The 14,321-nt window shown below is 39.0% G+C and overlaps 2 protein-coding genes across 3 annotated transcripts in view; one reads left to right on the top strand and one right to left on the bottom strand.

Moving 5' to 3' along the window:
* The window catches only part of LOC101862517 (cytoplasmic aconitate hydratase), a gene marked incomplete in the record, with an annotated part of 52,072 nt that extends 48,347 nt beyond the window's left edge, over positions 1 to 3,725 (top strand). Inside the window, 1 exon segment of the mRNA XM_013085262.2 lies at positions 183 to 3,725. Within this exon segment, the coding sequence (XP_012940716.1) occupies positions 183 to 293 (111 nt within the window).
* Positions 3,726 to 9,503: 5,778 nt separating this feature from the next.
* LOC101858875 (haloacid dehalogenase-like hydrolase domain-containing protein 2) overlaps positions 9,504 to 14,321 on the bottom strand; it is a 7,684-nt gene continuing 2,866 nt past the window's right edge. For both annotated transcript variants that reach the window (XM_005103137.3, XM_005103136.3), the window contains exons 4-8: positions 14,184 to 14,268; positions 13,801 to 13,883; positions 12,530 to 12,663; positions 11,026 to 11,089; positions 9,504 to 9,894 (exon numbers count right to left, since the gene is read on the bottom strand). In XM_005103137.3, the coding sequence (XP_005103194.1) occupies positions 9,794 to 9,894; positions 11,026 to 11,089; positions 12,530 to 12,663; positions 13,801 to 13,883; positions 14,184 to 14,268 (467 nt within the window). In that variant the 3' untranslated portion in view covers positions 9,504 to 9,793. The remainder of the gene's footprint in view (positions 9,895 to 11,025; positions 11,090 to 12,529; positions 12,664 to 13,800; positions 13,884 to 14,183; positions 14,269 to 14,321) is intronic.

Raw genomic sequence — 14,321 nt, 5'->3', positions numbered from 1 at the left:
GTTTTTTTTGTTGTTGATCTTTTGTTTGTCTTGTGAGTGGCAGTCTTAGATAGTTTCAGTTGTATTATTGTATTTGCTTGTGACAAGTTGATGAAAAAATTGAATTCCTTGAAAAGCAAAATGGAACAGTGGAACAGACACATGAATTTTGATTTGGTTTTTTGTTTTTTCCCTCCTCCCAGCTGAGTGACGGACGTTCCTTCGAGGCGCGACTGCGATTCGACACGGAGGTCGAGCTGACCTACTTCAGGCACGGCGGTATCCTCAACTACATGGTGCGGCGCATGTTGTAGGTGGCAGCACGTTCTACTGTGTTGTAGGTCACAGCACGTTTAACTGTGTTGTAGGGCGCAGCACGTTTTACTGTGTTGTAGGTCACAGCACGTTTAACTGTGTTGTAGGTCGCAGCACGGTCCATCGCTGTCTTTGAAACAGGAGGAGGGAGATACGGTTTTGGTGCCATTTGCGACGGAAGCAGGCTGTGCTACTACTACTGGGGGTTTTGGAGCCGCTGTGAATTCTTCGTTTGTTTGTTGTGAGGTTACCATCGCTGCGTTACGTTCCTCTGTTGGTTGTGAAGGGGAAAGAAAGCATTTCGGCTGCTCAGCGTAAGACCCTTGGTCATACTCGTGCGTCACTTTTCAAAATGGCGTATGGCGTCATATTCATGTGTTACTTTTCAAAATAGCTTATGGCGTCATACTCATGTCACTTTTCAAAATAGCGTATGGCGTCGTACTCCTATATATGTCACTTTTCAAAATGGCGTTTTGCGTCAAACTCATGTCACTTTTCAAAATGGCGTATGGCGTCGTACTCGTGCGTCACTTTTCTAAACGGAGTAGGAAGGAGTTTTACGCTAAGCAATTGAATCAGAGGAAAATGAGATGTTGAATAATATGTACAGGAGGTTGATATTTTCAGCCAGAGCTAAAGGATGAAACGTTATTCCCTTTTTTTCCATCCGTTGATTCAGAAGGGGAGAAAATTTTAGAGGAGAGGGAAAAAAAAAAGAGTTAAATATCTATAAGAGGTTGCTATTTGCAAGGATGAAATTATATTCTTTGTGAATAGCACATGGCAGAGAACGACCTTGAATGAACATAAGTTGGTGAGGAAAAAAAAAAAAAAAAAAAAAGATCAAAATCTGTTGCAGTACAAGGAGGGAGGGGAGGGGGTGTGCACAGAAGTAGTCTATGCATCTGTCAGACCACAGACTGATATAATATTCCTAGACTGCAAACTGTCGTGGCTTCCGCTCTTTGATCTCTATAAAAACTTCACTGCCAAGCGTGCGCTCTACGGGCCGCGCGCGCCATTACGCACAAATAACAGGCAATACACCACAGTCTGGCTATAATAAAAGGAGTGCGCATCGTACCTTTCTCCGTTGACCTTTATTTGGCTCACATTGAGTCCAAATGTTTCGGCTTTATCGTGAACTGGATATATACGACAAGAGAATGCATGGTCTAGGATTTTATTATAAGTAGAAGTCTATGGGTTTGACTTTGTCACACTTTATGATTGTTTGGTGGTTAGTTATTTATGAAAACACAGATCTTGTATGTTTCATGTGTGTTATAAGAAATAATAATAATAATAAATTGCATTTATATAGCGCATTTCCACAAAGAAGTGCTCAATGCGCTGTGTGTGTTAGACTTGTTCAGAACACAGAAGTATTTATTTCATGTGTTAGTAAATTTGGTGACTTGTTGAGCCAGCCACCTCCCAACCAAGAAATCCCCCACAGCCTTGGATTTTTCTTACTCCTTTAAAAAAAATAATTTTTTTAAAAAGTTTTGTTTTTTCCTTCCTTCGTTTTCGACAGATGATGGATGGAAGCAGCGTTTCCTCTACTATAACATAACCAGAAAGTGATATAACTTGTCTCGTATTTTGTGGACGTTTTGGTTCAGATAGTATCGGGCATTCTTCTTCTTCTTCTAGCGTCATGTGTAATGTGTAGGGAAAAACATACGTGGTGCTGACACGGAATGAAATATTGATATATATATATATATATATATATATATAATGTCATAATGTCATGTGTATGTATGTATTTGTGTGTGTGTGTGTGTATCGGTGCAGTTGTTCATTCACTTCCTAAGAAATGTGGTGTCTTCTGAATGATTTTTATTCTTACTATCTTGCTATCTTGGACGTTTTTTTAGGCAGTTTTGTTTTGTTTTTGTGGCTTTTGTGACAATCAGTGTTGTGTGTGTGCGTGCGTGCGTGCGTGCGTACGTACTTGTGCGATGCCCATTTCTTGTCGTCGGTGTGTCCTGTTGAAGAATGAGTTCAAAAAGGTTTTGTCCTGTTGGTTGTCGGGTGGAGGGGGGTGGGGGGGGATGTTGTTGCAGATTGGTTTGGGGAGGTCGTGCATGTGTGTAAATCGTTGGTCTTGGTTACTTTGAGCGGGAGTTCAAAGGTCGGTTTGTTCTAACTTAACGCTGAGCACCGCAGTGCTGAATTTATTTTGTGTGGAATGTTGGTCTAGGCAAAAACTTTGAGGGAGAGTTCAAAGGTCGGTTTATCCTTGAGGATGTAGCGTAGTGCGGAATTGATTTTGTGTGGAATTTTGGTCGTGGCTATTTCGAGCGAGAGTTCAAAGGTCGGTTTGTCTTTGAGGGGGGGGGGTGTAGCGTAGTGCAGAATTGATTTTAGTTTTTGGATTCCTCTTTCGTTGCCACTAACTTGCGTGTCATACATGATAATATGAGCTTCCATTTTAAAAGGGGGGGGGGTTCAGTTTGCATTTGTTTTGTCGCTGTAGTGGTTTTTGTTGTTGTTACTGTTATCAAGTCAAGTCTTAAACAAACTGCCCAGACTGCCGTGGTTTTGGATGTATATTTTTTTAAACTTTTCCGATCCAGCTGCCATATGGGTGGGTTCTCTAGCCCTTCGGTCTGTCGATATGGCAAAGAATTTACAGTTTTTCATCAGCTGTGCTTTGTTTTGGATGTATTAGTACCGAAAATGTATTGTGTATTATTAGTAGTATTATTACCGTATATATGTTGGTGAAGTTGCTTGTATCGATGCTCGCGTATTGTGAATACATAAGGGCTGCTGTTTTTGGAGGGTGGAGCTTTTGCTTGTTTATTTATTTATTTTATTCATCCATCGGTGTGTCGTCCGTCTATCAGTCTGTTCGTCTGTCGTGCGTGTCTCTGTGTTGGGTTCGCTAGGCAGGAGAGACAGAGTTCTGTGTATAATTATGTTAATTGTATGTGGACAGGTGGAGTTTAAGAAACCCCTCCTCCTAAATTATCTAAATTGTGTCGATGGGGGGAGTAAAATCACTTTGAAAAAAAAATGTTTTTTTGGGGGTCATGTACCCTCAGTGGAAGGCTTTTGATGAATTATGTGCGTATGTTAGCATGTCGATGTTTATATGTGCGTATGTTAGCATGTCGATGTTTATATGTGTGTATGTTAGCATGTCGATGTTTATATGCGTGTCTGTAAATGCGTCACCACTTATGGGTGTATGTCAGTGCATTGCCAGTTATGCACATTGGTTAATGTGTTGCTATTTATGTGTGTTGTTAGTGAGTCGTTATTTATGTGTGTAAGCGCGTCATTATTTATGTGTGTGTGTAGCCAGGGATGGCGGTTGTCCACAGAATATCCAGCACATCAAAATGTTCATACCGTAAACCCGTTGTTCTTGTCGTTGGTGTATAAAGACGGAAAATAAATTTGGGCAAAGTGAAGAGACTTGGTTTTGTTTCTGATTTCAAATTAGAAATAAAACACCAATTTTGATTTTGGGCTATCAGGCCTTGTGCCTGCTAGCATGTGTGTGTGTGAGAGAGAGAGAGAGAGAGAGAAGGGGGGGAGAGAGAGAGAAGGAGGGAGGGGAGAGGGAGAGGGGAAGGAAGGAATATCAAGCTAACATCCCTTACTGCAAATATGCAAATTTGAAATTATATAGTGATGGGTTGAAATCCTAGTTGATGATATGCTCAATGTACATTCATCCATCATTCAGACTTGCTTGATTTTTCTCAACAGATCTGTTAGTTAATTTGCCCTTTGTTTGTTCTAGAAAGTGTAGCTTGTTGGGTTTTTTAGATTTTTAAATTAAAATGTAATTGTTTTTAATGCCCCCATTGACACAATTTAGATCATTTGGGAGGGCGATTTCCGACCCTGCCTGTCGCGGCCAACTGGGGCTGAGAGAGATAGAACATCGGAGCAGAAGGACTACGACACTCGGTAAAACTATTCTCCCCTCTTGGGAATCGAACTCGGGCCTCCGTGGGTGGCTGGCGGGTGCTCTGGTGTGGTTTGCTTCTTAATTCTCTCCTATCAAACATCTATCGTCCTTATTAAATCTCTCCTCCTTCTTTTTTGTGTTTGTTGCTCTCTTGTAGCACCTCTAATCTTCGGCACTTGTATGACCTTTTTGTGTTGCAAGTGCCGTAAAACTCTTACTAAAAATGTTTTGTTTAAAAACCAAAAAAAATCTCCGGCCTCCTGCGTGCGACAGCAAAGTGCTGACCCACTACACCACAGGCAGGTTACTAGTATAGTACAGATTATTTGTCGAATCTAATCTGAATCTGATTTGGAAATCTTGACATGGTGGATCGGAGGTAAAGACCAGGGTAAAGACCTTGTTGAGGTCTGCATTCTTTGGTTCAGTAAGAGTTTTGCAACACTTGCAACAAAATTAATATTAGTAGATCTAGGTCGTATAAAAAGTGCCGAAGATTATAAATAGAAGTGTTCCAAGAGAGTAACAAATACCAAAAAAAAAGGAAGAGAGATGAGGAGGATAGATGTTTAATAGGATAGGAAAGAAGGGGCAAACCATACAAGAGCACCTTCCAACCACCCATGGTCTCCATTCACGAAAACACGTCTTTCACATATAAACATAATAATAATAATTGCATTTATATAACGCATATCCATGCTCAAGAGCACGCTCTAATCGCTTTACAACTATTATTACCCCAGCAGACCCTCCGAGAATATTCAGAAACATTCTCGGCTTCCGCGGAAGCATACACTGCAAGCTGCGGATTTCACGCGCTCAAACACTATCAACAAACTGACAAGATCTTTCACTGTCTATAGCTGGGTAACCATTTCCGCCTGGGTGAAGTGAGGAAAATTTGTGCAAAGTGCCTTTCCCAAGGACACAACGTCGGGCCCCTGACGGGATTTGAACCCACGACCTTACGGTTGTGAGTCCGAGAGCCTAACCACTAGGCCACCGACGCCACATGCGACGTTATGGCTTCCCCTATGCTGGCAACACAGAGAGTGGAGACCTTCGATAGAGCGTAGTAGTTAGTAGGTCAAGTAAATTCGGAATGGAGAGCTCAACTAGACCTTAACAGTACAGCTAAAAAAAGAAAGGAAAGTACTTTAAAGTTAAAGAAGGCAAATGTGCATGGTTGAAAAGAAAAAAAATGAAACCATTATTTAACCAAAAATGTTATTAGATATATATATATATATATATACATACATATATATATATATATATATATATATATATATATATATATATATATATATATATATATATATATATATATATATATATATATATATATATATACACAGTATTCTTTCACCAATATCAATACTCCGCATTATTTTACCAACAATAACACAAAGCATTATTTCACCTTAAATAATACATGGTATTATTTCAGGCCATCTGCTGGTGAAATTTCTAAAATCCACATCCTTTGACTAAATATAGCAACGATGATATATTTATATTAGTCAAACATCAAAGAATAAATTCAAGTAATTATTTATTATTATAAGCACATAGTAACCATGGTTACCAAGCAAACGTCCGCCATATTGGATAATTTCATCAAATTTCAAAAGCTATCTTCTCTCTTATTTTTACTCTATTGGCTTTCATTTTTAGTAATTACAAACTACAACACCTGTGTAATGAACAAATAACGCCAGATTTGTAATATTACAATTATGAAAATAATTATGGACTCTGGAAATATGTACTGTGGACGAATAGCAAAAAAACTCAAAATTCCCAACAAAAACACTGATTGTAACTTTATTTTCTTATCTTCAAAAAAGGCTCTATTTCAGTAAAGGTCACCTATGGACGCACCTATGAAGCCATTCAGATGAAAACTAATGGAGAAGGCGTAATTTGAAGTCGCGGGGGAAAAGAAATATTTGAAAAAAAATGAAGAAAATATTTAAAAATATGACGCAAAATAGCTAATTATTTTAAAAAACCCATTTTTACATGACTTCTAAACATAATTGATTGAAATGGGCGCTTGAAACTTCGGGGGAAATGGACGTAAGTTTCGAAAATGGAGACAAAAAATAGCATGGTCAAACTGGGTAAAAATGGGGGAAATTTCACTCGCAGATGGCCTTAAAAATAGCTCAGCATTATTGCACCAAAAGTAGTACACAGCATTATTTCACCTAAAACAATAATGCAAAGCATTGATTCATCAAAAATAATACACAGCATTTTTTCACCAAAATTAAAAATAATTATTTCACCAAAATAATACATGGCATTATTTCAACAAAAATAACACAAAAAGCATTATTTAATTTAAATTATTTCACAAAAAATAACAATCAGCATTAATTCACCAAAAATATCAGAGCCTGTGGTGTAGTGAGTGATTAGGAGTTTCGCTGCCACTCACCCATAAAAGACCTGAGTTTGGTTCCTGAGTGGGGCAAATTTATATAGAGTATCTTGGTCTTTCTGCTGGGATTTCATATATATATATATATATAAACGGATATATATATATATATAGATACGTATATATATATATATATATATATATATATATATATATATATTGTATCCCTCTCAACCTGGGTTAGTTAGTTTTAGTAGAGGTTTTACGGCGCTCGCAACTGCATAAGGTCATCATATGAGCGCCAGAAGATTAGAGGCGTTACAAGAGAGTAACAAAACATAAAAAAGAAGAAGGGGAGGTAAGGACGATAGATGTTCGATAGGAAAGAAGAAGCAAACCACACCAGAGCACCCGCCCACCGCCCACTAACCTAGGTTAGCTGCGACAGGCTGGGTTGGAAGCCCGCCTCCTAAATGACCTACATTATGTCAACAGGGCCGTGAAATCACTTACATTATTTTTTTTTAAACTAACGACTGAAAGTTTTTCACAAAACATTGGCAAACTGCCAGCCCCACCTCCTCCCCGACCCCTCTTCTTTTAATAAAAAGACAATAAAAGTACAATAGATTTTGTTTAAAACACAAAGCCGTTTAACACAAAAATTCCTTTTACCATTCATAAAAGAATTTCAAATCCCAGATTCCCCTCCCCAACCTTTTATTCTATGCATTGCAACGTCCGTTACCATGAAATCTGCTTAAATAACTTAAAACCCCAAAAATCGCGTGGAGTTTGTGCGGGTGCATTGTTAGCTTAGTTAGTTGGAATCATCATGCTGGAGTTAGAAGCGGATGGCTGTGGTTCCAATCCCCCAAATGGCGTTTTGAACTTAAGTTTTTCCGGGGAGCTGGCTGAGGCTCTCTGCCCATTTGGCTCAATCATCCGAGAAATGTTACATTCCTGTCCCCGTGGTTTTATGCACCCCGCATAATCTAGCAAAATTTGATCATTTTTTTGCATAATTTCTGATTATTTTCCTTTATCATTCTTTGTTAAAATTAACAGAATCGCATAATTTCACATTTTTGGGCTCAGTTTGCATAATTTCAGAATTTTCTTTTGCATAAAACGATGGGGACAGGCATACGGAAGTGCACAAACGGTAGCTCTATAATAGTTTGGTTTTTTTAAAACTGGGAAATGATGGTCTGGAACAAGTTTTAGAGAGACAGAGGGATAAGGATTTTCTCGTGGTCAAGCAGCTGCTTGGATACGAATATTCTCGTAGCAACGAATTAAATATAACCATGCAGTCATCGCCTCAGAACTATTTTGTCGCAAACCTCGGCTATACTGAAGAAAATCCAGTGGTCTGTCAGATTTCAGTCCGCCAACTCCAATATAGTTTGTTTGAGTAAAACGAAAAACGTCGTCACAATACTGGTTATTCAGTGCTGGGAAAAAGCAAGACATGCAGACAGAAACAACGGAAGCTTTAAAAAAGAAATTATAATTATAAGGATTTACCCCTGACAACGTTCCGAAGAAAAATGAGAAGTGAAAAATACTTTTTAAAAATAAATATATAAAAAAAATAAGTGCAACTGATTACAAGAACATAATTTGTTTTTCTTTGGTGCCTCTGAATAGTATTAGTAGTAGTTGTAACCCGCGCCACAAGGTTGAGCATAATATCACACATTGTCAGCTAGCTGTTAAAATGCACTATCCAAAAAAACCCAAATTATACAGGACAGAGCAACAAAAACTGTTTTATTCTTTTTAAAGCAACTGTACCGACATAACACATTTTTTCACGCTTTCTTTTTTTTTTCAACCTTTAGAATTTGAAATTTCAACAAAATATTTTTTTGAGCACTTGGCAACAGATATCACAGATTCAGAAACTATGATGAAACAAAAATTCAAAACTTTGAGATAAAGTACATTTTATCAGCTGACTGGCGACATTCATGGTGTCCCAAAAGTCGCGCACCATCCCAAAAACCCTCTTCAAAGACAGAAACCGACGATTTGAAGGAAGCACTAACAATGAGAGTGATAAAAGATCACACCTGTAACTCCCAAGCGTATACCGGTATAAGACAGTTGTCTCGAGAGAAACACATTAACCTTTCCCCTTTTGTTCAGACTGTGCATTCATATATATAAATAACATTTTCAAACTTCAGTAAAATCTAACAACAATTAAAGACACAGTAAACAAAATAATGAACCAACCTAATTTTTTCTAGTGTCTCAATTTTAATTCAGGATTCTAGGGAGGTATGAAAAAAAAGAATTCAGGGTTTTAAGAGTTAGCACAAAATGAGAGAGAGATTCTATCCTGTTCTATTGCTGAGGGAGCCCAACTGAAGCGCTTTAATTAAAATTAAAAACTAATATCAACCAAGCTGTTTTTGGTGAAAACCAGGATGATTTGCAACCTTTGGTACACCCTGTACATTATAATTATTCTATGTGTAACAAAACGGTGGAACCAGGCTCTCGTCAGTTCTTGGGCATGTAGCATTATTGGTATCATCTTAAAGCTAGTTCAGTTATTTTGCTTTGGATGAAAAAAATATTTATTTATTTATTTTGAATACAAGTTGAGATATTTTTGCAAATGAAGGAGGTGGGGGGGTCACCTGGTTCCAGAGGTAAAATTAGTGAGAAAATGGCCGCCAAAGGTTAGTTATTCCCTTAGCTTGAGAGTCCGTGGACACTGAAAATTGACGTTTTTGTGCCTTGAACAACGTTTTTCAGTAAAATCCATAAATAACTAAATGTGTCTTTTAATGGGCGTGAAAGGTATTGAGCCAAAAAAACAAAAATTCAATAAAATTTCACAAACCTGCAGAAAAATGTGAGTTTCTTCACTTTGATTATTTTGACGAGCGCCTGATTTCACCACGCTGCCTCACAGATATAATATATGTAGTCCACTGACCCACCAATAAGGGCCACAACTCTCCCCCTCCAATGGGGTGCCTTTTCCGCACCACAACCTCAGGTCTTGGTCAACGCCTCGATACTTTCCTCTGGGGACACGTTCAGACCAGAGGTATGGTCAAGTCGGGGAATGATGTGAATCTGTGTGTGGGTGGGGGTGGGGGGGGGCGCATTACGTACATACGAACGAACGAATGCACGCATGTGTGACATCATAAACCAGACAGGACCTCCTCGACTGCGTGAGCAAAGTCCGCACACACTCTGTGGGGAGGGGGAGAGATCTTGTCCTGGTCACCGTCTCGGTACTTTCCTGGGGACACGTTCAAACCAGACGCACGGTCAAATAAAAATATAATTACAATAATAATAATAATAACAACAATAATAATAATAATAATAATAACAACAATGATAATAATAATGATGATGATGATAATAATAACAATGATAATAATAATGATGATAATAATAAAAATGATGATAATAATAATAATGGTGATAATGATTATAAAGAAATTAATAATAATAATAGATAGCATTTGTACAGTGCAAATTCCCACTCAACAGCAAGCTCTGTGCGCTTCCCAACCTATGTAAGAGAAACTGGAGATATAGTGTAAATTTGAGGCGCGATGACAAAATAAGTTACTTCTCGCATTCAGTGAATGGTGATTATATTGATCAAAAATATACACAAAGGTCAAATTGGTAGATTTTCAAGTGATGAAGTTATCTTCAAATTTAACATGTCTTTTATCATTTCATACTAGAAAAGCTGCACCACAGACGTCAGTATTTTTAGGTCTACAAAATACAAAGAAGCCATTCCAAAGCGAAGTTTTAGTTTTAGTAAGGTTTTACGGCGCTCGCAACTGCATAAGGTCATATGAGCGCCATCCAAAGGGAAGGTACTTACAAAATTACCTCCACGAAGTTGAGATCAAAATCAAAATGACAATTTTTGTAAGTAAAGCTTATATAGTGTCTCCCCCGCTCAATATCAGTCGTAAGACGCAGTGTGCTATTATCAGCTATGAGGCTCGAAAGGCAAAAAAAGTGACTTTCCATGAAATTTTTGTTTTTTGGATCAATTGAAAGTTTGATGTTTTCTTCTTCATTTACGATAAAAAATAAACGACTATAATCCACTGATAAATTTCTAGTCTCTATCTCAATTCTAAGACCCCCAGTTCTATGGAAACATGTTGCTCAACTTCGAAGGCCAGTTTCTCCTTTTCGTGTTTCCTCACCTCGCACAATTAAAAGCTCTGTATATTCGTCAAATATGGTCGTATTTACTTCATTCTTGTTTTAAATTGTAGGAAAAAGGTGATAGTTTTTGGAAATATTGTTAACTCAGTTTTGAAATTTCCGTCATATGACTGATATTGACCGGCAGGGACACATAGCGTCTTGGAACTGATGTACTCTGACCACTAACCTGTCTTCACCAAGATTCCTTTCATGCCAATCGTCTGTGCCCCGTGAATGTCGTCGCTCACATCCTGTGGCAGAAAAAAGTTAAGTTTTATAATAATAAGAGTTTTACGGCACTAGCAATACAATTAGGTCACATAAGTGCCATAGATTACAGGTGTTACAAGAGAGTTACAAACACAAAAAAATAAAGAGGAGAGATATAATAAGGACGATAGATGTTTGATAGGAAAGAATTAGAAAGAAGGAGCAAACCACACCAGAGCACCCACCGTCTGCCCGCTATTTCCTCCCTATTGCCACATTATACATTACTGATGAAATGTGAGTGAACTCAATTTCCAACAGCAACTGGAAGAAAAAATTGCCTTTGGTTGAAGACCACAACATTTTTCTTGTCTTCAAAGGCACAAAAACAAACAAATAAACACACTCAAAACCAAATGTGAGGCAGCGTGGTGGAATCTGGCTCTCGTCAATTCTTGGGCATGTAGAGTTATTGGTATCATTTTAAAGCTTGTTCACCTGTTTGTATTTGGATGAAAAAAATATCCATTTATCTTGAATACAAGTGGAGATATTTGTGAATGAAGGAGGTGGGGGTCACCTGTTTTCAGAGGTAAAAGAAGTGAGAAAATGGCCGCCAAAGATTAGTTATATCCTTAGCTTACGAGTCCGTGTTAACTGAAAATTTACATTTTTGCGCCTTTAATCAACGTTTTAAAGAAAAATCCACACGGAAATGAGTTTTTTAATGGGCATGAAAGGTGTTGAGCCATAAAACAAAAATTTTATAAAAATTCACAAACCTGTGGAAAAATGCAAGTTTCTTCACTTTGATTATTTTGACGAGAGCCTGATTCCACCACGCTGCCTCACAAATTACCTTGCATGCGAAAAAGTATTACTGTAAAGTAAAGTAGCAAAGCATTATATCAGAGCCGCCTGTTTTGTGTGTTACTAGAGTAAAACATTGCGACCCTACGGTCACCCCAGATGTTGCACAATAGGTCATGCAGTTCATATTAGTTTTGTTTTAGTTTTGTTTTAGTAGAGCTTTTACGGCACTCACAACTGCATAAGGTCATATGAGCGCCAGAAGATTAGAGGTGTTACAAGAGAGTAACAAGCACAAAAAAGAAGAAGGGGAGATAACGACGATAGATGTTTGATAGGAAAGAAGGAGCAAATCACACCAGAGCACCCGCCAACCACCCACGTTTTAGTTTTAGTGAGGGTTTTACAGCATTTGCAATACAAATAGGTCATTCAAGTGGAGAAGGTTAGAAGTGTTGCCGGAGTGTAATATACGAAGAAAAGAGGGAGAAGAGCAGAGATAAGGACGATAGATGTTTGAATGATAGAAGAGAAGGAGCAAACCACACTAGAGTACCTGTAAACCACCCGAAGTCATGCAGTTCAAAACGAGATGGAGGGTTGGGGAGAGGGTGTGTGTGTGTGTGTGGGGGGGGGGGGCGAGTTTATCTTTACCCAAGCAGGTTACTCACATCTCCAATCATGACGCACTCCTCAGGCCGACAGTCGAGCCCGGCAATGGCCGACAGGAAGAAGTTCTCGCTGGGTTTCCCCACAACGTGGGCCGAGACGCCCGTGGCAAACTCCAGAGCACACACAAAGGGACCTGTTATTGTTCTTAGGTTTAGTAAGAATTTTACAGCACTTGCAACACAAAATAGGTATATAGGTATAAACAAAAAAATACAAATAATATATATTATTTGGGGCTTTTTAAAGTTTTTGTAAGAGTTTTACAGCACTTGCAACACAAATAGGTATAACAAAAATAGGTATAAACAAAATAAAACAAATAATATATATTATTTGGGTTTTTTAAAAGTTTTAGTACGAGTTTTACAGCACTTGCAACACAAATAAGTTGTATAAGAGCTGAAGATCAAGACTAGGAAGGAAGACTAGCTTTGGCATAAGGATTCATTTTTTTTAAAATTTGACGCAGATATACGGATGAAATTAAATATTCAACAAATTGCTACCCTAGAATTGTAAAGTTTTATGTGCTCACTACCTAGTTTTGAGTAATTTGACGTTGAAAATTTTGAGTTTTACTTTACATGTCAAGCTTTTTCAAATGCTTTGAATATCTCTATAACGACAGTGAATATTCTTACAATTTTGATAGAGCAGATAATACATTTGGTTTCTGACCTCACGGTATTAGTATTAGTAACTCAAAATGGCTAAAAAAAAACAACATCAGAAAGAACTATGTACTTCTAAGGTAGCCAAAATGATGAAAAAAATTTTGGAGAGATTAAACTAAAAATAAATCTCTCTGGCCTGAAAGTCTCTGGAATAAGAGACCTAACTAATCAGGTTTAGGCGTGATTGTGGTAAAATTCATCCCTGTACTGAAGACAGTCAACCACGGGAGGGAAGGGGACGGGCCAGAGAGTCAGCATTGCGGGTCAAGGGTCAACCCAGGGTCAAGTTAGCCCTGAGTCAAGGGTCAACCCAGGGTCCAGTTAGCCCTGAGTCAAGGGTCAAACCAGGGTCAAGTTAGCCCTGAGTCAAGGGTCAAACCTAGGGTCAAGGTCAGTCTGGCCTGTCCAAGGTAAGTTTGGGTCACGGGTCGACCTAGAGCAAAATCAGCCTGGTGGGTCAAGGGTCAACTGGTGTCAAGGGAAAACTGGAATCTGGGGTCAACCTCAAGGGTCAAAAGTCAACCAGCTGGGTCAAAGGTCAGCTCGGGTGGGGGGGGGGGTGTCAAGGAACAGTGCAGAGGGTCAACTAAACTCACCAGGTCCCAGAGCCAGGCCATCACTGCGTCTGTAGTACTTTGCCTTGTGGATGGCGATCAGCGATGCTCCGGACTGCAGCAATCTGGAACGTAGCATTAGTGGTAAGCAAAATGAGGGGCAACAAGGGTTTCTAACCAGAGGAGCAAAGGTAGACAGAAGCAACAGAGGGAAAGAACAGAAGTAGGATCACCCAGTGGCACCCTCCAACCACCCACACAGACAGACAGAAACAACAGAGGGGAAAGTAAAGAAGTAGGATCACCCAGTGGCACCCTCCAACCACCCACACAGACAGGAACAACAGAGGGAAAGAAAAATAAAGAAGTAGGACCAACCAGTGGCACCCTCCAACCACCCACGTCATGACTGCGACATAACCTACCTCATAGCCGTGTTCAGATCCTCGTAATTCATCCTGTCCGGAGCTAGGCCCACCACCACTGAGTTAGGGTCCTCTTGAGGGACGCCTGGAGATGAAAAGGGAGTGGGGGTGTTGGATGGGGCAGGGTGAGGTGGGGGG

The sequence above is a fragment of the Aplysia californica genome, unplaced genomic scaffold (genome assembly GCF_000002075.1).
Source record: "Aplysia californica isolate F4 #8 unplaced genomic scaffold, AplCal3.0 scaffold00360, whole genome shotgun sequence".
NCBI classification, from domain to species: Eukaryota; Metazoa; Mollusca; class Gastropoda; order Aplysiida; family Aplysiidae; genus Aplysia; species Aplysia californica.
Note: the sequence above shows the minus strand (reverse complement) of the source record. Positions and strands in the feature narration are given on the sequence as shown.